The 26,153-nt window shown below is 34.3% G+C and overlaps 5 protein-coding genes across 8 annotated transcripts; 2 read left to right on the top strand and 3 right to left on the bottom strand.

Annotated features, from left to right (window-relative positions):
* Positions 2,597 to 7,118, top strand: LOC18600385 (kinesin-like protein KIFC3). Of its 2 annotated transcripts, none has more exons than XM_007030781.2 (11): positions 2,597 to 2,856; positions 3,323 to 3,447; positions 3,661 to 3,760; positions 3,853 to 4,116; positions 4,215 to 4,494; positions 4,808 to 4,969; positions 5,139 to 5,354; positions 5,474 to 5,511; positions 5,690 to 5,853; positions 5,944 to 6,057; positions 6,222 to 7,118. In XM_007030781.2, exons 1-11 carry the CDS (start codon positions 2,817 to 2,819, stop codon positions 6,987 to 6,989), a joined length of 2,271 nt encoding a protein of 756 aa, XP_007030843.2. In that variant the 5' UTR covers positions 2,597 to 2,816; the 3' UTR covers positions 6,990 to 7,118. The 2 variants fall into 2 exon arrangements, with proteins under 2 accessions (XP_007030843.2, XP_007030844.2); XM_007030782.2 differs by having other exon boundaries at positions 3,326 to 3,447.
* Positions 7,742 to 11,473, bottom strand: LOC18600386 (eukaryotic translation initiation factor 3 subunit E). The gene is made up of 7 exons (XM_018122251.1): positions 11,043 to 11,473; positions 10,376 to 10,603; positions 10,155 to 10,276; positions 9,294 to 9,513; positions 8,987 to 9,129; positions 8,280 to 8,417; positions 7,742 to 8,078 (listed from the first exon to the last, which is right to left on the bottom strand). Exons 1-7 carry the CDS (start codon positions 11,403 to 11,405, stop codon positions 7,979 to 7,981), a joined length of 1,314 nt encoding a protein of 437 aa, XP_017977740.1. The 5' UTR covers positions 11,406 to 11,473; the 3' UTR covers positions 7,742 to 7,978.
* On the top strand, positions 15,174 to 17,131 carry LOC18600387 (probable microtubule-binding protein TANGLED). Its single transcript, XM_007030785.2, has 4 exons — positions 15,174 to 15,481; positions 15,585 to 15,727; positions 15,846 to 15,904; positions 16,107 to 17,131. The coding sequence occupies exons 1-4, from the start codon at positions 15,398 to 15,400 to the stop codon at positions 16,904 to 16,906; spliced, it is 1,086 nt and encodes a 361-aa protein (XP_007030847.1). The 5' UTR covers positions 15,174 to 15,397; the 3' UTR covers positions 16,907 to 17,131.
* LOC18600388 (mitogen-activated protein kinase kinase kinase ANP1) lies at positions 17,251 to 22,188 on the bottom strand. Of its 3 annotated transcripts, none has more exons than XM_018122130.1 (17): positions 21,758 to 22,188; positions 21,475 to 21,516; positions 21,078 to 21,143; positions 20,879 to 20,989; positions 20,724 to 20,804; positions 20,546 to 20,611; positions 20,327 to 20,409; positions 19,930 to 20,011; positions 19,754 to 19,854; positions 19,604 to 19,643; positions 19,448 to 19,507; positions 19,312 to 19,361; positions 19,027 to 19,219; positions 18,741 to 18,935; positions 18,311 to 18,651; positions 18,153 to 18,220; positions 17,251 to 17,753 (listed from the first exon to the last, which is right to left on the bottom strand). In XM_018122130.1, exons 1-17 carry the CDS (start codon positions 22,049 to 22,051, stop codon positions 17,650 to 17,652), a joined length of 1,977 nt encoding a protein of 658 aa, XP_017977619.1. In that variant the 5' UTR covers positions 22,052 to 22,188; the 3' UTR covers positions 17,251 to 17,649. The 3 variants fall into 3 exon arrangements, with proteins under 3 accessions (XP_017977619.1, XP_007030848.2, XP_017977620.1); XM_007030786.2 differs by having other exon boundaries at positions 20,534 to 20,611; XM_018122131.1 differs by lacking the exon at positions 20,879 to 20,989 and having other exon boundaries at positions 20,534 to 20,611.
* Positions 23,259 to 25,370, bottom strand: LOC18600389 (putative UDP-glucuronate:xylan alpha-glucuronosyltransferase 4). The gene is made up of 2 exons (XM_018122132.1): positions 24,565 to 25,370; positions 23,259 to 24,235 (listed from the first exon to the last, which is right to left on the bottom strand). The coding sequence occupies exons 1-2, from the start codon at positions 25,295 to 25,297 to the stop codon at positions 23,301 to 23,303; spliced, it is 1,668 nt and encodes a 555-aa protein (XP_017977621.1). The 5' UTR covers positions 25,298 to 25,370; the 3' UTR covers positions 23,259 to 23,300.

The following is a 26,153-nucleotide window of genomic DNA, read 5'->3' on the forward strand; positions in this document are numbered from 1 at the left end:
CTATTGAGCAATATTTGAATAATAAATGAATTGTGCTATGTAAATACTAAGAATAATAAATGAATTATTGAGCAAAAAATAAAGAATACTTACTGAATTATGGGCTTTTACAGGTCTAGAAAATGGGCCTAGTCCAATTTCTAGGCCCACTCTATGTTCTAATCTTTTGGATGGCCCATTCTAAGATCATATCTTTATTTCTTAGTATGATTGATGCAGCTTAAGGATTTTTCTTGGCATTTCATCGGAAGATGAGGTTACTAATTATTATTACTAGATAAGATAAAGATCCAAGCCATTAACATTTTTGGCATTTGTGGTACATTTTTTGTTGAAAAGTATTTAAGTTATTCCATTTGCAACTATACCAAGTTGAGAAAAAAACAGAATATTTACTAAATTTTTAATTAATAATAATTAATTCACACATGATTGTCATGTATAGTATAGACATATTAAATTCATTTATAAACCATGAATCTTATAATTGACTTTGCAATTATACATAAAGAGGATTCTTCAAAGAGAAAAGTCATAAAACTAGAAATTATGTGTATTCGTAATTATCCGACCTGTTTAAATAAAGTTAGGAAATTCTCTATAAATGCAAAAAATAATTCTTACAATTTTCATAAATTTGATTTGAGGCAATTATAAAAAAAAACCCTAATAATAAAGAAATAAGAAAAAACTAAACCTATCCTTCTTCTTCCTCGATCTTCTTTTTAAATATTATAAGTGCTGTATTTGCAGAGAAGATAACATACCATCTTTTAAGATTGGAATTTCTCAAACTTGGCCTGTATTCTTGAGCCAGGCCCAGTTCTGCTTAGTGAAATTCCATTGCAACCACTGAAGAATGGACAAGAGAAAGACAAGGGAACGTTAGTGAAGGAGATTGAATTGTTGGGTACGGAAGCAAAGCAGCGGCAGTTGAAGCAGCTTGGTGCTGGGGCAGACATGAATTGTAGTGTTAATAAGGATGAGGGCAAAACATGCTAGGGCTGAATTGAAAAATAATTTATCAATAATTCTACTATTTAATTATTCTCAATTGAGAATTTATTAAGGATTCAGCATTGCCAAATAGAGAGAAATTGAAAAAAAAAAAAACAGAACTGAAAATCTTTACATAATAATAATGAAACTAACAAAAACCTAACAAAATTAAAAGCTAATAAAGTTTATATTGGAAAAAAAATAAATCTCTTAATTGGACCCTTTCTTCCTCCTCAGAAAACGTATTATACTTTTTTTAGCATCTTCTTCTTCCTCTTCCTTGGCAGTTTCAAGTGTTTGTATCAGACTCTCCAAACAAGCATTTACATCTCTTTCTACTCTACCATGAATCAAATGCTCATAAACATTGGCTGGAGTCATGTTTACGTCTTTCAACAGATCCCCAATCTTTTCAAAAAGAGGATGTGGGTCAAGGTTCAAATAATTCTTTGCCGACACCTTGAACCCTCCTCGGGTGCAATAGGATAATTCAATATGCATATCCATTCTTCTTTTTCTAATTAAAGCTGGATCAAGTTTGTTGATGTGATTGGTTGTAAACACAATGACCAAATCCCATCGACGAAATTCAAAAACCTTAATAATGTAACTTTACTTTTTTTTTTTCATCTTTCTCACAATTACTGTGTTTTTTTGTAATATCAAGTGAATAATCTATATCTTCAACTATAAAAATTGATAGTTTAAATATTAATATTTTATTTATACTTTAATCATTAATATTAAATGTTATTGTGATTATTTATTTTTATTTTATTTTATCTTTTAAATGTTAATAATTTATATTTTTTAAATATTAATAGTTGATTACTTAAGTATTAATATTTTATTTATAATTTAATCATTAATTTTAAAATANACTATTTTATTTATAATTTAAATGTTATTATGATTATTTGTTTTTATTTTATTTTTTAAATATTAATAATTTATATAATATATTTATAATTGATTGAAAATATTAATAATTGGTAATTTAATTTATAATTTAAATATTATTATGATTAAAATATTAATACTTTTAATTAATTTTAAAATTCAAAATATTTTATAATATATAATTAAAATTAAAACTTTTTATTATAATAAGATTTATTTTTTCTCTATTTGCATTTTTCATTTTTTAATTTAAATATCACTTAATAAATTAATTATTAATATTTTAAATATTAATTTTTTATTTATAATTTAAATATGTTATAATTAAAATATAAAAATATTAATATTTTTTAATTTAAATTTAAAATATTAATTTTATAAGTTTAAGTTTATAATTTTTAAAAATAAATAATGACATTTTAGTTTAAAATATTTAAATTTTATTCCTATAAGTGTAGAATAGTTAATATCATGAAAGAAGGTAGTATTAACTATTTCAAGATTTTGCTTAATTTTAAAGAATGGCTATTCTTTTCTCAATAGTAAACCACATAAGGAGAAAAAATTTTATAAGGAATAGAGGGGGAATGGCTAACATGACCTAAGAAGAGATGAAATAGCCGTTAGAACAGCTACTTCCATCAAACGGCTCACGTTCATTCATTTTGAATTCAAAAATTGAATCCAATCAAAAAGGGGAAAACCCTACGCCCCACTCCAATTTCACGCTTTAAACTCAACGCTCTTAGCTCTCTTGCAAATTTTCTCTCCTTTTCTAAAAATTTCTCGATCTCGTCTCGCTGATCTCTCAATTTCTCTTACGAGATCGTAAATCTTGCTTATTGATTTTTCTCCGGTGATAATCGAGTTCTTGTTTTCGTTTGAATTTGTGGAAAATCTGTCAAAAAACGGTGGAAATGTGCTCGGAGAGTTGCGATCGGAGCCTTCTTGATGAAGGTTGGAGACTTTTTTTTTCTTTCGATTTTATTTATCGAATTTCAGAGGAAAGAAAAGAAATCATTTGGGCAAGTCTTGAATAAATATTAAAAATTGAAAAAGAAATACCATTTGGGATTTTTTTTTAACATGTTCGAAACCCTACAGAATGCTTACTTGGATTCTGTTCAGATCTAACCCTCTGTCGTGATTTGCTTGTTTAGTTCAAAACGTAGAACATGTGGCATATATTTAGTTGAATTTAAGCCTTAATTGAAACTCTTGATTAGAGGTCATGAACCCTTTGTACTTTGTATTGCCTAGAAAGGTGTTATAATTTACCAATTCTTCTCTTCTTCTTTTTTTTAGTTATTTGGTGCATTTGAATGCTTCAAATTCTAATTTTGGAACAAAATCATGTTTTTTTTACGTATTCATATAATCGGAATACTAATGTGAAGATTTTTGGCTGTTTCTTTGGAACCAGTAGAAGAGAATACCAATTCTATGGATGAGGACACTATATCCAACACGAACCAAGAAATTTCTCCGGCTCAGGGGCCAACTCTTCCGATATTACAGAAAGTTATTAATTTGAGTAACAGTATTCAGGTAAAATTTTGTTCTATTTTAACATTTCAAATTTATAATGCTGATTAATTTTCATAAGAATCACACATAAACTGAAGAGTCTGCTTTTTTTTCCTCTGATTGATAGGTTTTGTTTCTTAAACTCAAACTTTTATTTTCTTATGTTATCATGGGTGGTACAATAGCTTGACTTCATAACTTTGGCAATTTGACTTTCATAACTTAATGTCATAGAATTTGAAGATGGAGCACGAAATTCTGTCTAATCAAGTGAAGGGCATCACTACAGATTCGTTTCCTGGCCATGATGTTGTAGGAACTATTCAGCTTCTCAGTAAGTACCCAATAGATTGAAGAAACAACTGTTTTCGCATCTGTGTTTTTTCTTTTGGTTTGAATTGCTTCTCTCCTTCCTGTTTGGTATAGATAATGAATATGAACTTCTGAAGAAGAAGTATCTAGATGAGTCATCAGAGAGGAAGCGCCTTTACAATGAAGTGATTGAACTTAAAGGAAACATCAGGGTCTTCTGCAGATGTAGACCACTAAACCAATGTGAAGTTGTGAATGGGTCCTCTTCTGTAGTTGAATTTGACTCGTCCCAAGATACTGAGCTACAGATAATTTCTTCTGATTCTTCCAAGAAGCAATTCAAGTTTGACCATGTATTTAGGCCTGAGGATGGCCAAGGTAACCTTAGATCTCTTGGCTGAATTTACTATGACCTGAGATCTTTTGACCAAATTTATTATAAAAATTTTTTAATTCTTTGTTTTTTAATTATGCAGAGGTTGTTTTTGCACAAACTAAACCAATTGTCACTTCTGTATTGGATGGCTATAATGTCTGCATATTTGCTTATGGGCAAACTGGAACTGGGAAGACATTTACAATGGAGGGAACACCAGAAAATAGGGGAGTTAACTACAGGACATTGGAGGAGTTGTTTCGAGTTTCTGGACAGAGAGGTGGTGTAATGAGATACGAGCTATTTGTCAGCATGATGGAGGTCTACAATGAAAAGATAAGGGACCTTCTAGGAGAAAACTCCAACCGGCCTACTAAAAAGTTAGTTCCTTAGATTGATTTGTCTATGGTTGGTCAATTATTAAAGTATGGTTGCAAAACACATTTATATTAATATCCAGGTTAAGCACCAATTCACTTTTCTTTTCATGAAGAATTAAAATCCATTGGCACAAACTTTAATCACTATTCTTATGGGCAATTTGTTGAGAAGATGACGCCATTGATGTTGGAATAAAAAATACATCTCGTAATTTCTAGCCGGTCTATGGTTGTTTCATGAAAAGTAATTTCAAAAACCTCAGTTTTAGGAAGTTGCAAAGGCTAATTGAAGTCCTACATTATGTTGATAAAGGTTGGAGATCAAGCAAGCAGCAGAAGGGACACAAGAAGTTCCAGGACTTGTTGAGGCTCCTGTTTACAGCACAGAGGAAGTGTGGGAGCTGCTAAAGTCCGGAAGTCGGGTCAGATCTGTGGGAGCCACCAACGCCAATGAATTGAGCAGCCGTTCTCACTGGTAACTCGTAATTTTCTGTTTTTATTGTTTCCTAATTATATATGAGAGGGTAGAGTTCCTGTTATCTAATAAATTAGAAAATTTTGTTATTCAACAGTAGTGGCTGGGAAATAATGGTGCATCCAAACATTCTTGTTTTACTGTGATGACCAAAATTGTCTCTTTGCAGCTTGCTGCGTGTAACTGTAAGGGGAACAAATTTGGTAAATGGCCAAAAGACCAGGAGTCACCTGTGGCTGGTAGATTTGGCTGGAAGTGAGCGTGTGGGAAAGATTGAAGTTGAAGGTGAAAGGTTGAAGGAATCCCAGTTTATTAATAAATCTCTCTCAGCGCTAGGTGATGTGATTTCTGCCCTTGCATCCAAAACAGGCCACGTTCCTTATAGGTTTCTCTCTCTCTCTCTCTCTCTCTCTCTCTCTCTCTCTCTCTTGCATACACACACCGCAAATATATCTATGTCTGACATTTATACCTTTACTGATTCTACTTTCCATGGAAAACCAGGAACTCAAAGCTCACACATATGCTACAGAGCTCTCTGGGTAAGCTTTTCTCTTACCAGAGTATCACTGAAGTCAAATCTTTAGTCATGATTGGGCACCTGAAGCTGGTTAATCTGGAAAGATTGCCCGTGAAGGATCTTTATTCATGTATAGTGGCCTAATGAAAGATTTCACGGGTATCACAATCTGAGTGTGCTAACTGAATCATGAAATACAGGAGGAGATTGCAAGACCCTGATGTTTGTACAGATCAGCCCAAGTGATGCAGACCTTGGGGAGACCATCTGTTCACTGAATTTTGCGAGCCGAGTCAGGGGGATTGAAGGTGGTCCTGCCCGCAAACAGGTGGATCTCTCCGAGCTTTACAAGTATAAGCAAATGGTATGGTGAAGTGATCAAATTTAAATTTTTTCCCTCCAACTTTTTGGGTGGATTCATTTGTTTGACCTCTGGTTTTTGATTAATTAACAGGCAGAAAAGTTAAAACATGATGAGAAGGAAACAAAGAAGCTGCAGGATAATGTACAGTCATTGCAGTTGAGACTGGCTGCTAGAGAACATATATGCAAAAGTCTCCAAGAAAAGGTAATTACTTGATGACTTAAGGATTATTAAACAAACCAAAGCGGCCTTTCTGTTGGATTTTAGGACAGCTTTTTCTGATCATGAAGTTTTGTAGTCATCTAGCTTCTGATTGTTGTTTTCCCTGCAATTTTGTATCATTTTCTTTCTTCGGAATTTGATGACAGGTTCGTGACCTAGAAAATCAATTAGCAGAGGAACGGAAAACCAGATTAAAGCAGGAAACCAGAGCTTTTGCTGCTCCTGCTTCTAGTAGACCATCTCTTACACAAGCAGCAGAGAAGACCAAAATGGAGAAAAAACCACCATTGGGTCCATCAAAACTGAGGCTACCATTGCGAAGGCTCACCAATTTCATGCCTCCAGCATCACCTATGCCAACTAACAGAAAGACAGCTAGAATTGCCATGGCAGCATCAGATGACAAAGAAAACTACCCCAAAACTGTGATGGCACCACCAACAAACACAAAAGCCCTGTTGAAACCAAGACGGGTTTCCATTGCTGTCAGACCTTCAACCACGACGACACAAGTTATTCAGCCTAAAAGGCGAGTATCCATCGCCACCCTGCAGCCACATTCATACATGACCACACCACTCCGCAGCTCTGCTTCTGGTTTCAACAATGGTGGCACAATGGACAGACCATCATTAGTGCGGGATCCGAGGAAAGCAAGATACTCAAGATTGTTTTCTCCATTGCCAGAGTTCAGGAACCCATCAGAGACAACACCTGCAGCCACGAGAAGCAGCAGCAAGTTCATGGGGAGTCCTCCTCCTCCTGCACAGGCAGGTTCATGGAAGCCAAGGCATCCAACCGTTGTTGCTTTGCAGCGGAAATCAGTGGTGTGGAGTCCGCTCAAGTTAAGAGGCATGCAAAGTCACAGAAAGTCATCACTGTTGCCTTTACGACCTTCAGCTCTGAGGGAATGAATGAATCTTGCTTTCAGATTCTTTGTGTTCAATACCTAAATAACAGCTAAAATTTTCTTCTCCTCTGCTGCACATACATTCCTTCTTTTATGATAATATGATGGTCCATTAATTGTGTACCATTTTGGCCATAATTTTCCTTCTAACATGTACATCAATGTACTTTTTTTAGTAACCCTAAAGCTAATGCCCCTTATATTTGATCAAAATTAAGACTAAGAACTGTAGCTGAAAGCGCATGGACGCCATTCTATTTCTATATTTGATCAATGGTTCTTATTAAAAAAAAAAACCATGTAAGCAAAATGCTGACGTCCCTCTCTTTTATACCTTCAATTTGATTTGACAAAATGTAAAAATGGATTTTTATAAAAATAAATCATTAAATCTTAAATGTAAAATATTTACTAAAGTTTAGCAGTAAAAGGACGAAAATACCCTTAATCTACGTCACCGCTATTCAATAGAAGGGAAGCCTGGAACATGCAAATAACTCGTAAAATCATGAACTTTTGATGGAGGGTTTGTGTTGGTGGTGTTGCTACAAATTAAAATCTATGGAGGAGAGGTAAAATCCGACCCTATCTTATGTTCTTTCTGTCAGAATGATGCTGAGTCTGTTGAGCATGTTTTATTTCATTGTGAATGGGTGGAAGTTGTTTGGTTTCAAAGATATAACTAGCTTTGATAAATAATCACAAGCTATTCTGGAGACGCAAAATTTTAAACCAGTTTCTATGCTCTTTAAAAACGCATTTAAACAAATTTCCTTGGCCAAAACTTAAAAAGAGTAAAATACATTATACGTTTTAACATATCCAGATAAGTTAATGACATGCTTTGTCATGATAAACATAAAATATGTTTTGCTGAAAACTACTAATTGCTCAGTCTTGATCCAAATCAGAAACTAGAATCACTCTAATTTGTTCTCAGAGAACAATCTGCCATGCCTCAAAATTGCAAATAATTCCAACTTCCCCAAAACCTTATCGAGCAGGCTGTGCCTGTACATGTTCAAGAATCTGGCTGACTAGCTTGTAGGTACGCCCTTGGAGTGCCTTGGTATGGTCTATCAACTGTTCATAACTGGAGAAATATGGTAACAAAATCAAAAGTCATTCAAAGAAGAGGAACAAATGGAATACGGATGGATGGACTATAATATGAAAGATGGAAGATGCAGTGAGAACATGAACAAAGAGACGACAAAAGGGAGAAAGCACTTATGGCACAACTGAAAGAACAGATTGTAAACTGTATACTATGGCTTATATAAAGAAATCTTACACATTGGGGCGATTAGGCTCCATAGTAACAGTTCCCGTCTCTGAATCAATCTTGGCATCAAGCTTTGAGTTTCGAATAAGATTCACAATCCATCTCTCAGCCTCCTCATAATTCAAATTCAACTTCTCAGCCAGCACACTTGAAACACATGAAAAATCAGTTAAGGTTGGCCCCAGAATTTAGGAAAAGCAGCTAGAACCAGACAAAATATGAGCTGGAAAGTCCTTTTATATGAATCTCATAAATGTTATATCCTTTCAATCTTAAGGTGCTAGCATGTTGCTTTGGTTGAAAGTATTAAGATGCCTGACGGAAAGTGCAATGGGAATCCATGTAATCACTACAATAAGAGAGACTGTAACAGACTAAAGGTGTGCAAGTTGTGTGGTTTGTGTATGCAAGCCTGCTGTGCACATGTTCACATGTTAAAGAGAAAGAAAGATCTGTTCTGATTTAACTAGTTCCTTATTCTACTAAAAATTATCAATCCTCAACATCCAATTAGCGAAAAAAGTTTCCACACTGAGAATGACATAGTTACAAGAAACCAGCTTGCAAAACTGACTTTGAGCCCGAGGAAATTCGGTTTTCAAATGAATATCTCTTTTCAGTGTCAGTTTTTAGTAAGACATAGCAATTTCCTGATTGCTGAGTCAATTGTTCCACATATGAAGCTAAATTGTGCAGTTTCAAAAGCAGAAACTTACCCCATGTCAATGCGCTGATGACTTCTGCAGTATGTCTCGAAGATAAATAAACGGGCATTCTCAAGGAACTCTTCTCTTAGTGGTACAGTAGAAAAGTTACCTTCTTCAACTCTTTTTCCAAGAAAGGGATCATTCAGTATCACCTACACAGAAGTCAGGTGAAAACGTAGAGCTTGCAATTCAGAAATCAAACTTATTGCTAAAGGCATCAAAAGAAGATGATGGAACTCCAAGCTAAAAGTTTACAGCACAATATGTCGATAGGAAATATCATCGATTGAGTGGCATCAAGAAACAGGAAACTTACTTCTTCACACTCCCTCATCTTCCTCTGTGCTCCATCAAAGTCATAATTGACATAAACACATGCCAAAAACTCTGTGATGGGATCTTTGTAAGAGTACTGCTCTAGCTGGATAACCTTAATAAAATCTTTGAATTGAGGCCTTCTCCTCTTGTTGACAATAAAAGCAGTCGCTAAGTACCTTAAAAGATGGGGAGCACTGGTTTGAATGGCATTTAGATACCTGGTAAGAAGTGAAACCAGCTTGTTAAATAGGGGAACTACACAAATATTGGACAACAGATAAAGCACAAATGTAAATCCACAGAAAACAATAACGTAGAACAGAAATGCAAAGTGCACAGAAATATATGAATCCAAAGACACACGTTCCTCTAATTCCAACCACTACCTCCCTTAAGCAATGAAATTCCAACCACAAGCGATCTTGTGGGCAACTCACGCACTTTATTGCAAATTTCCTTAACACTTTGACAAAAAATTTTGCAAATGATATGACACCGGCATGTTAACTTTTCATGATAACAATATTAAGCAACAACACCATCCTACCAAATTATCAAAGCAATTCAATAAAGTTTATCAACATGTTTCACTGCAGGGCAATCCTAAATGGAAGTATATGAAAGCAGCGGAAGGTTGAAAGAAAAGTGAGTTATAGTAAAGAAACACTGAACAATGCACAAACGATACATACAGACCCACAGTATTGCTAACAACATCAAAAATGGCATCAGCAACATCATTGTCAAGACACTGTACAGTCTTCAAGCTTAGGATGTAGTAGAAACAACAGTAGGAATATGAATAGACTGCTAAGAAGATGATTTAAGAATTTCAGGTAAAGTTGTCAAACTGGCATACTTGTCTTGATTAAACAGGTCAATGATCTGTGTTCTTCCATTGTCATGATTGAAAAAGATGAAGAGGCTCCAATGCATCAGCCATATTCTACTCTGTACTTGGTTCAAGGGTGAGGAGAAACTCTAGAGCAAGACAAATACAAATGCAAATAAATGAAACAATGAATCATGTATAAGCAAATTTTAAGAAACCATACAATGAATCAGGAGTATAACAGAAACCTTAGAATCAATTATTTCTTTCAAGCGATTGAGTTCTTCAAGAGCAATATCCCAGTTTTGCATGAGTATCTCGGCTGCCAGCTTTCCCCACAATGCACTCAAACTCCTTTCACTGTTTGTGCATAAAGCCCTATACTGATACAGATAGTCAGCAGCACCTGAGTAGTTGCCACACTCAAACTGGAATTTCGCATACTGATATAATGCCTCTATCTGATCTGGACCAATCTGTTAAAAGAAAAATTCCCCCCTTAAAATTCAAGAAAAAAAAAAACCCAATCTTTCATGGATGTAAGTCCACTAAAAGACACAACTACAAAGAAAAATGCTAGAATTCTATGAAACAAAGTATAATAAGTCTCTATTTGGTTATTGTTTGCCATTTACTTTTTCCTATTTGCTTTTTACATAAAAATCATTACAAAGGTTAAATATAATGCACATTCAGACATAATTGTTTCACATAAAAAGATTATGCATTTGGTTAATCGCAAAAATAGAAATTCTGAAAATATTTAGTCAATCCTAAAATATTTTTCCCTCTTACATCCAAAAATAATAACATAATTTAGAAAACACATAATAAAAAAAAAGAAAGAAAGGGTTTTAAATGCATTGAAAATCAACCCAAATTCAATTAAAAATTAAGAACAATATTAAACCCAACCAGGTAACGGTCATTGAGCATCTGGAGATTATAATGTTTATCAGCTCTCAATTCCTGAACAGCGTTAGGGTTTTGCAAGAAAGTGACCAAAGGAGCGGCGGCGTCCTCCAAGGCCTTAAGACGAGCGACAACCTCGACCCTCCTTTCTATCATGTCCTGAGGGACATCATCGGTGTGGTAAAGACTCTTGTGGATGTCCATGGCGTAGTCGACCATGTTGGTCTTGTTCAACAGCTCGATCTTCGCTTTCAAGATCTGCTCGTCTGGGTGTAGCTGTCGCTCTTGCAAGAACTCCAGCAAGGGAAACACCAAATGCCTATCTAGATTCGGCGCAATTCGTGGGGTTAGGTCGTAGCTTGCCATTGCCTCTGCTATCTCTTTCTCTCCCTCGGATTAGGGTTTAACACTCGCTCCCTAGATGTCTGGTTAATGAAGAAAAATAGTAGAGACTAGGTTTTTATATTTTTTCCTAAATACCATAATTGCCCTTTGAGATTTTTAAAATTCTTTTCAAACAAAAATTCATATTTTTTATTTTTTTAGTTTTTAATTATTTTGTTTACTTGGGTTTTGAATAAAATTAAAATATTATGAAGGAAGGTGAATTTTTGGGAAGAGGATTCATTTTTAATACTAATGAATTAAAAATAAACTATAATAAAAAAAGTAAAGGTAAGTTATTTATCTTTTCATTAAATGACAAAAGGGCTAATATTTTTTGTTTGGATTTTTTATTTTATGAACATATTTATAAAATATATTAACATTTTTAAGTTTTAGTCATAATTTTATGCAAGTTTATTAATTTTCAAAATAGAACATTTGTCATAAAAGAATATTTTTCACTAAATACGTAAGTTCAGTCATTAATTAATCATTAATGTTTCCCTTAATTTAATGATATAATAATATTAAAAGAATAATTTTACCGTTTATTAATTTAAAAATTACCAAACTATAATTTTTCAAAAAAAACTTTACTTTACCTCTCACCGACCAACCATCTTGTAATCGAATTTGGTCGAGGAGCTCCAAATCTAGCCAGATCGCGCTCCCTTGGTCGGCTTTCTTTTTGGGTGCACCAATCTTGATGCTTTTGAGAAGCATCAATTTAGTGTTTCCAAAGACGAACTTAGAAATTTTTTTGAATAGTCTCATAATTAAAATAAAAATAATAATAATCAAAAAAAATTTTCTCAATCCAAGATATGTAAAGTACTTCAATCAAATTGAACACAACTTTACTTAGAAGATACTATCATTAATAGAATTATGTTGATATTGCGGACTTAAGTCTTGTGAGACAATTTCTTGTATTTTAAATTATCTTTTCATGACTTACGAATTCAAAAATCAATTAAAAAATATTACTCATTTTTCATTAGCATAAATTAAAATATTAGAATTAAATAAAATATGATCTTACACAACAAATTATTAGTTTCATCAATTAACAATTTGACAAATTTCTATTCGTTGATTAAAACTAAATATAAACATCCACAAACCATATAAGAAAATCAAATAATCAAATAATATATCTATAAAATAAATTAAAAAATAGTCATAATTTTAAAATATTATTTGATATGCAATACTATTTTCTATTAGTTAGATTATAATTATGAACCTAAACTATCAAATTAATCAAAAAATATTTACACTTGATGTATTTAAAAATTTAATTTGGATTGAAAATTACTTACAATTGAAGTCTAGATAAGTTGTTTTAAGAGTATGAAAACACAACCAAGAACCGAAAAGAGTAGAACTTGAATTTTGGAAGAGAAAGAGTATTTTTTTAATAAAATCTTAAATTATAAAAAAACTTTATTATCTTTTCATATAATATTTAAATATTAATATATAAATTACTTTTTAATAAATATACTTTGACTCGAAGTCTTTGACCTCATTCCTTACAAAATTTTGACTTAAAGTCTTTTACCCCAATCCCTACAAAGTTAAAAAAAAAATTAGTGAATTCATTAGTATATTAACTCTATAAAACTTTAAATTAGATAAATAATAAGTAAACAATTTTGATAAATGAGTGGGGTCATGTGGCACCACACCTTTAAGGTAAGTCCACCCCTACCCATCGTGGTGCTCCCTGGCAAGCACTAGTCTTGGTGCTCTAAGGGGAGCAATGGGAAGCACCAGATCGACACTCAAATTTGATACTTTTCTAGTGAGATTTGATCGGATTTGACATTTCACGATTAGATAGGGTCACAAGGTGATCGATCAGGATAAAGAAACATCGTCAATTGACTTGAAATAAAGAAAAAAAGTATTTTAAATATTTACGTTTAGGTATTGATGTCATTTATACATTTAAGACATAACGTCGATTTTAAAAACTAATGAATTTATTTATAATTATAATTAAAAATTGAGAAAGTCAATATATTTTATTTTTTTATATAATGTATTGAAAGAAAAGTCACTCAATTATTTATTGATGTTTGGTTAAAATTTTATAATACACTTTCGTTCAATTAGAAAGTAACAAGCTGCATTCTCTCTTTTTCTTTTTTTTTACCTCTACTATACTCCCAATAATCCAAACTCAAAAAATAAAAAGAGAAAATGAGCCATTTGATTTCTCCATAACCAACGGTCATTTATTAAAATATTGTTGATATTTTAATATTTAAAAAACATTTTAATTAATAATAATATATTTTTTTATAATTGAGAGAGGGGAATTCGAATTTTACTCTTTAAGCAGGAAATCATACATTAACCAATGAATCAAATGCTCGATTGTAATAATTAATTATTTATTAATTATAAAAATTTATTTAATCTAAAATAAAAATATAAAAGTTTGATTAAATATAATAAAAAGAATTAAAAAAATTTTAAATAATTTAAGAACTTTTTTAGTACTAAAAAACAACAAGAACAATAAGGGAGCAGATCAAACAATGAAAAGTGTAACAATTAATATATCATAGTCGGTTTTGTTCAAAATGTTTTTCTTTTTATTCTTTAGTTATGTCTCTCTTATTTCTCTTTTGTTTGTTCTGCATCCCCTATTTCATTTGAAACTCGAACTTAAAGAATCTGCATGTGATAAGGAGATTTTTCTTAATTGCATTTATTTAAAATATTTCGTTTCATTGAAGTAATAAAAAAATTTTCAAAACCTAACTGGTTTTTTTTTATTGAGAACCAATCAAATTTTTTTTTTCAAACTTTCATTTAAAATTTGTTGATTTTCAGATCTATTTCCAAATCTTGAAACTTACATTCGAAGATTGCTAAATTCTTCTCCTTTTTAATATGGTTATTCTTGGATTGTTGGAGCCATTGTTCTTTTAAAATTCTTATGTGGTGTTTAAGAGTTGTTACCGTGATTAAAAAGCAAATTTGATTTTGTAAATTTTCATGGGAGAATCAATTCATCAAAATTCTTTTCAAACAAAAATTCATCATTTTTAATTTCTTATCTTTTTAATTATTTTGCTTGCTCATATAGTTTTTTCTTTCGATTCTGAATAAAATTAAAATATAGTGAGAGAAAATGAATTCTTGAGGCGAGAGTTTATTTTTAATATTAATAAATTAAAAATAAATTATAATCAAAATTTAAGAAATAGAGGTAATTTATTTATTTTTATTACAATAGTTAAAGTCGTTTGGATTTTTATTCGGTGAACATATTTATAATGTATTGAAACGAAAGTCACCCAACTATTTACTGACATTTGGTTAAATCTTTATAACACACTTTGGTTCAGTTAAAGGTAACACGTTGCATTCTTTTCTTTTTTTTTACCTCTAACATACCCCGATAATTCAAAGTAAAAAAACTAAAAGAGAAGATGAACCGTTGATTTCTTCCTGATCAACGGTCCTCGATTAAAACACTAATAAGATTTTAATATTAAAAAAAGAAAAACCCAAATACAAGTAGCCGTTGCCATATTATATACGTTCTTTTTTGTAATGATAGATTATCTGACCGTTGAGACAAGACAATAGAGATCCGTTACTCAGCATCTCTCAATCTTGAGCCAAAGCTTTTTGACTTTTTTTCCACTTACTGATAAACTCTAGAGAGAGAGAGAGAGAGAGAGGAGGGAGGTAAGTAAAANCTACTAGAGAGAGAGAGAGAGAGAGAGAGGGAGGTGAAAATCTTTGAGTTTTGAAGAGAAAAAACAGTAACTGAAACCAAACCCAGATTACGTTATTAACTCTCCTTGATGGGTATTTAGAGGAACAAAGAAAAGGGAGGAGCGGAGGAGCCAACAAAGTAATTCCTTTTAGGAAAGACCCACATTGGTTTTTAAATTTTTCCTTTTTTTTTTGTTTGGCTGCTGAAATTTCTTTTCTTTCTGGCAATAATGGTTGCAAGAACCCCACCAAAGCAAAGGAAAATCATGGTGGCTCCTCTTAATCCTGTCCTACTCAGAGAAACTGTAAAGAAGGTAAAGTTGGGCACTTCATTTTCTAAGCAACTAAGAAGAAAAAGGGTTTTCTTTTTTTTTGGGGGGCTTATGGGGTTTTTGTTCTTTGTTTGGGATTGAGAAGGTGGAGCAATGTATGGCAAGGTTGCAAGAGTTGCAGTACACAGTAGCAGGAGGGACAAAGGTGATATCAGGGGTGAGTCTAAGTCCTAGGAGTACTCGGGGTTACTTGAGGACTAGTCTCAGGTGCAAGCAGGAGTCTTTGAGGTATGCTCAAATTTGGGTTTGGGTTTGGTTTTGTTTTTCCTTAAACTATGGCCTAAAAGCCTGAGCTTTTTGTTTTGCGTACTAAATTTGGGTGCTTTTTAATTTGATTAATTTGAAGGATCAAGAATGCTACTCCAAGGAAATCTCTAGTTGGGAAGTTTCCAGCCAGTGCAGGAGGTATATATCTCTCCCCCTGTCATCAGATTAGACAACTGGGTTTTCTTTCTAAGTTGAGAATTTGTGCCCAAAATTTTCCTGACTTGAGCAATGTTGTTTGACTTCTCATTAATTGGATGAAATGGTTTTCAACTGCACTGCATAGAATCTGTCAGCAAACTAAGAAGAGAAATAATTGGGTTCCTTCAAACTTTTAATGCAGGTGAATGGAGGAGGATGTCATTGCCAGCAATGCTAGTAGGAGAAACAGTGGGAGAAATCCTTCAAGCAAGTCAGTTTGCGAGAGAGATTCTAGCAGCAGTTGATGACAAAACCAAGAAGAAGACAGGTGTTGCTGAGGATCCAAAAACTCCACTGACTGAACATACAAAGCGAAGAGCACAGCCTGAAAACACTGAACTCAGAGCCAGAAGAAAGAAGGAGAAACAGAACAAACTACAACTGATTCGAACAGAATCCGACTCTCCCTCTCTTCAAAGGGCTCGTTCCAGGATCAACTTCAAGGTTTCTTCTCCTCCCAAATTCAGGGAATTTGATAAGGAAAACAACAGACATATGGCCAACAGGGTGTCACCAAGGAATAGGCCATGGGCTAAAAAGGCTGTTTTATTCCCAAACCCTTTGTTCAGTTCAACACCAGCTTCACAGCAACAGAAGTTCTGCAAGACAAGGTCCCCAGTGATTGCAAGAAACAGACAAGCTCAAACTCCACATAAATTCTTGATCAAGTCCCCTCCATCAGCTTCCAAGTTTCAAGTCAAGATCAAGAGCCCACCCGTGGTTTCTCTTTCTCCGACGAGATCAACAAACATTAGCAAGAGGTCACCAAAGCTATCAGCTGCTTCAAAGCTGCGCAGATCTTTTTCGCCTTCACGTTTGGCAAACAGATTAGTGTCTCCATTGAAGAGCAGAAAAAGCTTTCAGAAAAGTGATGGACCAATGAGTGGACTGAAGCAGCGTCCAGTCTTACTGCCCATACGATTCTCGACTGGGAGAATTTAAGGGTCATGAACTTTCTTTGATTTATCAGTATGGCTTGAAGCAAACTGTTTGAAGATATTCTTTCACAATGTCCATAATAGATTTCCTTACATGGTTGTGAATTGGTTGATTTATCGGTATAGTTTTCCTTACATGCTTTCTACAATGTCCAAAGTTGATTTTTGTTACATGTTTGTGAATTTTATCTCTCCATTTCATATAAATTGATCTAAAGGTCTTCAGTTATTTGGTCTCATTGTTAGACTATTTACATCCATTGGTCAGAAGGAGGTGAAAAAAAAGGAAGGAAAATAATCATAAGCATGCATGTGAAGACAGGCTTTGTGCTTTTGGCTAAATTGTCATATCTCAATCACAAAATCTCCTCATTATTATTCTACATCAGTAGTACAAATATATGCACCAAACAAACTTGAGGAAACATATACCCAACCCCTCAAACCAGTAACCACCCAGAAGGGGGAAAAAAGAAGTTAAAAAAAATATATAGTATCATCACCTATTTATATGTTGAGTAACAAACATCAGATAGAACAAGCACTCATTTCAACCATCAGATAACCCCTAAAAGGACAAATCTTCCTGGTTGAACAATGAGAAATTGCATAGGGCACAAGAGATGTCACTGCCGCTTTCATGGGAGCCAGAACAAGCTCACTCCAAATGAAATTGTAACTGTTACAATTAACTCTTGATAGGAAAAAAAAAACTTCTCAAGAGGCGCCATTTACTCTGACAGGCACTCATTTCCCCGGAGATGCAAACCTTGTCCGATCTCTCTGCCTATTTAAGGCTCGATCCTTAGGTGATGAAGTCTTCCCTCCCACACCTGCCTGGCGCAGCATCTCTGCAAACATTTCACTATTATTTGCTAAACTATATGGACCATGAAAATCTGGATAGTCACCACACCAACTAAAAGACAAACTTGCTATCTTATGGCAATACAACTGTAAAAACATGAATTAAAGACTAATTGAGATAAGATGCCATCTAAGGCAGAAAATCTTAAGCTATGTTGTTCAAGTAATTATTAGGCATGGGCAGCTGTAGCTTCAGATTTGGTTTGAGCATGAGATGAATGAATTGTTGGGAATGCATAAGGCTTCTTGAGTGATATAAAATAAAATAATGGTACATTCAATGAAACAGTCACCATAGTCAACCATTTAGTAGGCAATATCAGGAAGAAGAAAAAAAGAGTGGACAAACAGAAGAGGGGCACAGAGGAACCAAGTATATCTACCTCGCTTTCTATCAAGCTCTTGGTCAAGCTCTTCTTTCCACTTCCTATGTCTTTCAGAAGAGATTACACTGTACACAGGAAATGATTCTATTTCAGATTCCTCCACAAGAGAGACTCAGAATAAGGGGGGGCAACAAACCAATCAACTATGGACTAACCTTGGGCTGCTCGGTTCTGGCTGGCCATCAACTAGAAGCCCTTTCCAATCACTAAGCTGCGGTGATGAATTGTCCTGTGAAGTTTGGTCACTAGCATGGCCAATATTTGACACACGCCTGCTATTATTACTCCCAGGGCTCCCAGTACCAATAGCATCAGCTGCAGAAGATGGGGTGCCAATAGGACCACGACTTGGGGACCTGCTTTTGGGAGGTAATTTCAAGTAATTTGGGGGTGTCTCATCTCGTTTATTCTCAATAAAACTTGGGGAGGATGCTACATTCAAGCTGTTGTAAAACTCTTCATATAATGGTGTTTGCAGCTTCTTTAGTTCCAAAGCCTGAGGAGTTATTAAAACTTCATTGTCAAAATGATCTGACATGAGGCCAAATTTAAGAGAATCTGACTGCACAAGGGCTAAAATAGTACCTTCTCATCCAAAAAAGCTCTAATTTTTGATTCAGTGAGTTCATCATCATCTTCTGAGAGTGATGGCCCACAAGTAAAGGAATAATCATTGCCCCCCTTACCACAAGTTGTAGGGCCACCAACTGGAACTGTTTCAGGATCTTCACCAAATTTGCTCTTCCAGTCATGAGAAGGTTCACAAAGGGGATCAGAACTCTAAGTACAATAAGATGATTCATGAATTAGCAGCTGTAATTCTCAAATGATTAAAATATCTGAACCTTGAGAACAGCATGAATGCAGTTACCTTGTTAACATTATCAAGCATTGAAGAGGAACAAAGCCCTAAATGATCTTTGTCAATCTGACACATATCATCCTCACTGCAGTTTATTCTCCACGAGTCTTTGCTTTCTGAAAACTTCTCAACAAATGTGTTTGAGCAGTTCAGACTACCCAAATTACAGATATCTACCGAATCAGGACACGTTGAAACTTGACTGGAAAGAAAATTGATGCCATAGTTAAAGACCCTTTCCAGCTTGACAATTGACAATGCAATTACTTTACAAGTTCAAATTATAATACTTACGAGCCTTCGTGGTTAGTGGCATGTAATGATGAAGTGATTTCAGAGTTCTCCTGATGAAAGAGATAAAATTCAGAAGTTCTAAGGGAGAAAAGACAAAACAAACAAAATAAATAGAATCCAGTTCAAGTGTACTGACCATGACTGAAGCATGCAAAATGGGATTAGACTCCTGGGATTCTCCAGTGACAAAGGGATGCTGCATGTAGTTGACAATGAAGAATATTAATCCTACAGCAACTGCAGCATGTAATGTCCAAATGACAAAGGGAAATATTAATCAAACTGCAATCACCTTTAGCAGTTCAGATGCTGCTGGCCTTAACTCTGGTTCCCTGAAATTGCATAACTCATATGGTCATACACCACCGGTTTGAAGAGAAAAAAAGGCCAGAAAATATATCCTATATATTTACTCCCAGAATCACAGAAAAAGATAACATACTTTTGCAAACATTTCAGCAGAAAATCTTTTGCCTCAATAGAAAGATTCTCTGGAATAGGCGGATGAGACTTTGTTGTCCCTACATAGAAGAGTGCAGCAACCTGAACAAACACGTGAGTACAACGATGAAAGAACACCTCATAGAACAATCTTTAAAATGTCAAGAGACCAGTTACCTCTTGGTATTGTTGGCTCCAAGGAGGCTTTCCAGTGGCCATTTCAATCACCGTACAGCCAACACTCCATATATCAGCAGAACTAGAAAATTGTATCCATAAAGTATCAGTAAAGTTCAGTACATCAATATAACTTAAATATCATATATCAATCATCATAATCTACAGCGATCCACTATACATGCAGCAAAAATAGCTAATTAATAAATATGAAGCACATGCAAAGACCAGCAAGGAAAGCTATAGTATCATTTAAATGCTTCAAGGAATATGGAGTGGGGACCTCAGAGATCTACCATAATCAAATTCACAGGAAGCCAACCAATTCTAAGCATGTCATAGAGAACTGGCACACATGTAAACAATTAGATTTATTTAGTGATCCAGTTGTTCTTACAAACTATGCCCTGTCTGCAAAATGACTTCAGGAGCCATCCAATATGGCGTACCCTTCATAGACTTGGCACCAGAAACAGTAGCCTACAGAAACACCATCTCTATTAGAACTAAAGGTGATTTATAAGTATTGATTTAAGAGAAAAGTACATTCTAAAATGGAGAAAACTGTAAATGTAAATATAAGGTTGACCAGTTGCACAATTACCAACTCAACGACCTGTTTGGATGCACCAAAATCTGCAAGTTTAATGCTTCCTTTATTATCTACCAGGATGTTTGCCCCCTGCCAATAGATAGAATGAGCATATTATTTATTCATCAGAAAAAGAGAAGAGAGAAAGAAACCAAGGACCTTTTTCAATTTATAACATTAAGGACTGGAAAAGAAAATGTACCTTAATGTCCCTGTGCATAATGCCATTGTTGTGTAAATACTCGAGGCCCAATAATAACTGAGTCGTGTATGTTCTTATAACCTGTTTGAGAAATTAGTACACAAGATTAGCATTAAAAACAACTAAATTCAAAACTTCTGTCATCCATGACTTACAGCTTCAGGGAAGGGTCCAAATTTTCCCAAAAGTGATGAAATAGATCCACCAGGGACGAATTCGAGCAAAATATTTAAGGTTTCCTCCTCCCTCACTGTTCCCAAATATCTCTGAAGATGGAAAGTATGTCCCAATGAAAGAAAGGCAATACCCTTCATCAATTCAATCAATATACAAAACAGCACAGTCATTACTCACAACAATGTTCGGATGTGAAAGATTCTTGAGAAGCTTTACTTCTTCCTCAAGCTCCCTGACATGAGCCTACTTACATAACAAGAAGCAAATCAAAGTTGGTCATGTTATGGCAATTCCTCATTCAATTAACAATGAGAAGCGAAACTAATACCAATCGTCATAGGTGGAAAATTCTGTTCTATGTATTAAGAACTGAAACTTCAGGTACCTAGATAATCTTACATTTCATTGGCAGGCAGCTAACAATAAGTGAAACTAATTTCAGAATCTCAAGAATTCTCCCATTCTATGGAAAATGACAACGTTTACATACTTAATAGCAACTATTTACTTTGAGATAAGATGTTTATTGTTTTATTAGCTAAAAAGACAAAAGAACCAAGTTCAAAGTCCAAACCTGTGCTTTCTCCTTTGAAGCACTGTTTGCTGCAATTAGAACCTGAAACAACAAAGGCCAAGAAACAAATGAGATCAATTTCATATCCACTAACTTTAGATCACATTCCACTTCAAAGATTAAACAAAATACAAAAATCAATGAAAAAGCTCAAAACAAACTCAAACCTATCTCAGAGTTTCAATTTCGAACCTACAATTAACTAAAACTCATTAAAAGAAACCGCAAAAAAAAAAAAAAAATCCCCAAAAATCCACCAATTCAAAGAGAAAGGAAAAAACACCTCTTTGACAGCGAGAAGCTCTCCAGAATCAAGATTCATGCCCATATAAACCCTGCCAAAGGCACCAGAACCAATCAACTCCCCTTTCCGCCATCGGATCGCCGGAGGAGGAGAAGGCGAAGGAGAGGAAGGTTTGGAGAAGACCCGCGATTTGCGGATGCAAGAATTTATCTTTTCAACAAAGGCATTGGCTGTAGTTGGAATCGGGGGGCTGTTTTCTTGGGTGTTGTTGATATTGTCTGGGGTTGTACGGAACACCAGCGAACGCCGAACTGATCCGAAGAGGTCTTGCATTTTCAAAACCAAAAAAACAAACACCCAAGTTGAGGAAAGAGAAGGAGCGAGATTCGAGTGAGTTAACTCGTTTCAAAGTTCCATTCTTTCATCCTTTTCTTCGTTTCTTTCTTTGGTCGGCAAAAGTAAGAGAGAAAAAAAAATAGAACTTTGTACTTGGAGAGAGAGAAACAGAGGAGGGAAAAGGTGGGGTGTGGTTCTTTTTTCAAAAATACCAAGTATTTTTTTTATTTCAGAAAAATAGTAAGAATTATTTTTATTATGAGTAGGAAAATAATTTTATTTTTTACTTTGTTGATATTTTGAAAAAAAAATGCAAAAAAAATCTTACTACTAGGAAAAAGTAAGATATATTTTTTGGAAAATTCTTTTATTAATTATCTCAAATTTGAATTAATTTTCATTTAATAATAACAATAATCATATTTGTTGTTTACGTGTTTTAATTCTTTCTTTATTTTTTCAGCTATTTTTTTTAATTTTTGAGATATCCCAAAATGAATTTCTTTCGTTTTTTACAAATATCTAATATTTTATTTTTTTATATTATAAATTTATTTTTAAAGATTTTTTTACTTTTTATGTTAAAAATATTAAATACATATTATAAAAAACTTTAAATTTTGATATAAAATACATCAAAATCAGAATTTTATTTTAATTTCATGAAAATTTAAAAAAAGTAGAGGGAATGGATTAACGTTCATCAAAATTACTTTCAATACAATTAATTATACTTGACCAAATAATTATCAAAGGATAATAATAATAATAATAAATTTTTATGTTAAAAACGACAAAACTCAAAGCTATGATAATATCCCACCACTAATTTTGGTTCAGAAAGAGAGAAATAAAAAGAAAAAAAAAGAAAAGCATTAGTAATTGATTATGGAGATAAAGTATTTGATTTTCTTTTTTATTTTTTTAGAAAGTATTTGATTTGGTGGGTAGAGACATAGAGATGCTGCTGCCTTAATGATTGTTTTCTTTGTGCCATGACACCATACCTTTGCCCTCCAAATTCTTCAACACTTTCTTTCATTATTATTTAAAAATTTCCTAAACTTTTTAAAGAAGGGAGAGATCAACTAAATCCTTGGTTCCAAATTTGAATTTTTACATTATTATTTTAAACCCAAAATAAAGGAATTTGAATAGAGAGAAGAGTAGGTCTGGATTCTAATTTTAGATTAAAAATGGCATAAATTATGTTTTTCCATTCAAGAATTTGGCAGTACCCTTCTGTTTATTGAACAAGATTGTATTGCCTAGGATCTGTTACACTAATCCTCCAATGTTCATCAGGAAGCCTGAGGTTCTTAGCAATTTTCCTCCATTTCTTTATCCTCCAATCCATGTTCTCAGTCAACCCACAGTAATGTTGCAAGTTCTCAGGCATTGCATCATAGACTCGCCACCACTTCTCATGAGCTTGGTCACTGGCGAAAATCTGCCTTTCTTTCATGTCCCAATTGCAGTCATAGTCCCTGTAACACATCCATGGCTTCAGCCCCAGATAATGTATTGCAGAAAGGTCATCAGGGATGTTTTCCCGACTCCCATTCCTTTCAAAAATCTTCAAGAAATTCACCTTGGAAGGCAACCTGTGCCACCATGTGAAGACCTCGTTGAGAAATCCCTGGTCCCCTCCGTTGTATGAATCCACCTTGAAACTTTTCACCATCAAGTCTTCGAACATACACAATGATGGCTCGACCACCATGATTCCCGAGTTAAACAAAGTTTGATCATTGCCAGCAGCTGACAGTGGAGGATAGATGAATAGGCTATCCATGTTTTTGAGAACTAGAATATCTGCATCAATGAAAACCACCTTGTCATACCATGTTAGCAACCATATCCTGAGCTTGCTGTAGTTCCATTCGTTGTAAGAACCTTTCTGGGCAAAGGGGCTACGGATACGATCGATCTGTCTGGTTTTCCACCCTGCAGCTCTAAGCCCTGTCAAGGACTTGGGGGAAATGTTTTCATCATGGAGGAGGAGTAGGTCTCGAGTAGAATTGGATAGAATAATGCTCTGTGCCAAAGCTATTGCACCACAGACATAAGCTTCCGAAGAGTGGAGAATTGTTACATAGGCCTCCCTTTGATTGAATGTACTGTATTTCAATTTCTTTCGCTTTTCTTTTGGCAAGGAATAATATCTCCAAGCCTCCTTACCTGAAATGGGTGAAATTTTTGCTGAGCTTGCACATTACTTATATGCCATATTTTAATGATTCAATGTTAATTATTAATTATATATACATGGTACGGTCAAACTCATGCCACCTTAACAAAAGTTGTGTACAATCTAATTATAGTAATGAAGTCAAGAACTTACCAAAACCAAAAATTTTGTAACATATCTACTTTTGGTAAAACGTTAAAGTCATGAACAATTGCTAATTTTCCTCATTAATCAATAATAATTAAAACATAAAAAACTTCTTTTGTTGAAGAAAAAACATAAAAAATAAAATCAAAACTAAAGCAAACTAGAAACTCACCTGTTATCCCATATGGTTGAGCAATTTGGCATGACCCTAGAGGCATGACCACCTTCTGTTTCAGCCTCCTCAGTTCAGGCTTATACACCCAATGATCCCCTGCCTTCCTCGACAGATCATCGCATCTGAATATCTCCGGCATGGGCCCACAGTTGCCGATAAACACCGCGTACACAGCCCGTTTAACATCAGGCTCCATGACCCAACCACTCCTTACCAAAAGATTAGCCACCACCAAATTAACTTGTAGCCTGAACACATCCTTCAAACCTGACTTCCCTGTCCACCCATCGCATGGTACCTTAGCCACCACGACGTCGAGGTCCCGGTAATCCTCCAACGGCGGCATGGGGATCTCCGGACACGTCGGCGGGCCGGACTTCTGGTCTTCATCAATCCATTCAGGGAAAAAATCCACCCATTTGCTGGCCTCGGACACACGGTCAAAACGTACGTGAACAGTATTGACACCTGATCCATGCACTCTATACGCAGCCTCTTCATCACCGAAATTAACCAAACCAACCTTAATCTTCTTACCATCAATCTCTTCTTTAATAAGATCAAGCCACCTAGGATATGTGAACACCTGACGCTCGATCTGGGGTTTAACCGTATCGAAAATGTTATACTTTGACCCGAAAAATGCAACAAGAATTATCACGGATAAAGAGAGGACTATCAGAGAGAGGATGAAGAGTTTTTGGTTGGAATTGAGGAACTTGGCGGCCATTTTTGGGACTTGGGTTGAGCTCTTCACGCTTCAATGAAGAAGAGAGAAGGAGACTTTGAAGGGAAAACTTGTCTGTATAAGGAAATGTGGGTGGAAAGGATTGGTAGTGTGTTGGCATACGTGCATGGTTGCACGTCGGGTAGTTTTGATTGTAGGATATAATATTCTCTCACAGACATGCATTAATTATGAGAGTGAAACATATTTAGATGTTAAAAGCTTAGTTGGATTACAGATTGGGGTTAGGAAAATCACTATTTTTCATTAATTTGGGATATTTTTCTCACTTTGGTGTGTGTATATATATATATGTCAACACAACCAAGACATTCATTTAATTATTAGACAGTTTAGTAAAAAAATCCAAATCCCCCTTTTAATTTGTCCTTGACAAATATGATATATACCATAATTAGAAGTTTGAAATAATGGTGGGTGGAACTGGAAAAAGATCTTGGATTATTTATTTAACCCTCATTATTAGCTAACAATAAATTGATTTAAAGTAATAGCCAGCTTTTTTATAAAAATTAATAGTTTAAGTGGAAATTTGAGCTTCATATATGTATACGTACATCATCAAACGGGGAGCAAACTATTGATAATCTAATTAATAAGTCATAGAAGTTACATGTACCCCTTGACCAGGGTCTCGATGTAAGAAATTTTCATGATTCAACACCCTAATGAGAAAAATTATTATAAACGGAATGGAAAAATATAATTTAATAATTAATGTGGTGTGTTATTGAATTAGACCCTAATTTAGGAGACTAAAAAAAACCTTTCTTAAAATATGAAAAACATAAGGTCAAGTATGGCTACCAAGCTGAGTTTTGATAGGTTATTTCAATAC

This window comes from Theobroma cacao, chromosome 5 (genome assembly GCF_000208745.1).
Source record: "Theobroma cacao cultivar B97-61/B2 chromosome 5, Criollo_cocoa_genome_V2, whole genome shotgun sequence".
Classification (NCBI taxonomy): domain Eukaryota; kingdom Viridiplantae; phylum Streptophyta; class Magnoliopsida; order Malvales; family Malvaceae; genus Theobroma; species Theobroma cacao.

Excerpts from the sequence above, each read along its gene's own strand:
- LOC18600385 (XM_007030781.2), top strand. The coding sequence starts at position 2,817 with ATGTGCTCGGAGAGTTGCGATCGGAGCCTTCTTGATGAAG. Across the intron at positions 5,355-5,473 it reads ACAGGCCACGTTCCTTATAG|GAACTCAAAGCTCACACATA; the intron begins GTTTCTCTCTCT and ends ATGGAAAACCAG. Across the intron at positions 5,512-5,689 it reads TATGCTACAGAGCTCTCTGG|GAGGAGATTGCAAGACCCTG; the intron begins GTAAGCTTTTCT and ends CATGAAATACAG.
- LOC18600386 (XM_018122251.1), bottom strand. The coding sequence starts at position 11,405 with ATGGCAAGCTACGACCTAACCCCACGAATTGCGCCGAATCTAGATAGG. Across the intron at positions 10,277-10,375 it reads AAGAAATAATTGATTCTAAG|AGTTTCTCCTCACCCTTGAA; the intron begins GTTTCTGTTATA and ends GTCTTGCTCTAG. Across the intron at positions 8,418-8,986 it reads CATCAGCGCATTGACATGGG|TGTGCTGGCTGAGAAGTTGA; the intron begins GTAAGTTTCTGC and ends ATGTGTTTCAAG.
- LOC18600387 (XM_007030785.2), top strand. The coding sequence starts at position 15,398 with ATGGTTGCAAGAACCCCACCAAAGCAAAGGAAAATCATGGTGGCTCCT. Across the intron at positions 15,728-15,845 it reads TGCAAGCAGGAGTCTTTGAG|GATCAAGAATGCTACTCCAA; the intron begins GTATGCTCAAAT and ends ATTAATTTGAAG. Across the intron at positions 15,905-16,106 it reads GTTTCCAGCCAGTGCAGGAG|GTGAATGGAGGAGGATGTCA; the intron begins GTATATATCTCT and ends CTTTTAATGCAG.
- LOC18600388 (XM_007030786.2), bottom strand. The coding sequence starts at position 22,051 with ATGCAAGACCTCTTCGGATCAGTTCGGCGTTCGCTGGTGTTCCGTACA. Across the intron at positions 18,936-19,026 it reads TGCTTGATAATGTTAACAAG|AGTTCTGATCCCCTTTGTGA; the intron begins GTAACTGCATTC and ends TATTGTACTTAG. Across the intron at positions 18,652-18,740 it reads GAGCTTTTTTGGATGAGAAG|GCTTTGGAACTAAAGAAGCT; the intron begins GTACTATTTTAG and ends ATAACTCCTCAG.
- LOC18600389 (XM_018122132.1), bottom strand. The coding sequence starts at position 25,297 with ATGGCCGCCAAGTTCCTCAATTCCAACCAAAAACTCTTCATCCTCTCT. Across the intron at positions 24,236-24,564 it reads TCAACCATATGGGATAACAG|GTAAGGAGGCTTGGAGATAT; the intron begins GTGAGTTTCTAG and ends CACCCATTTCAG.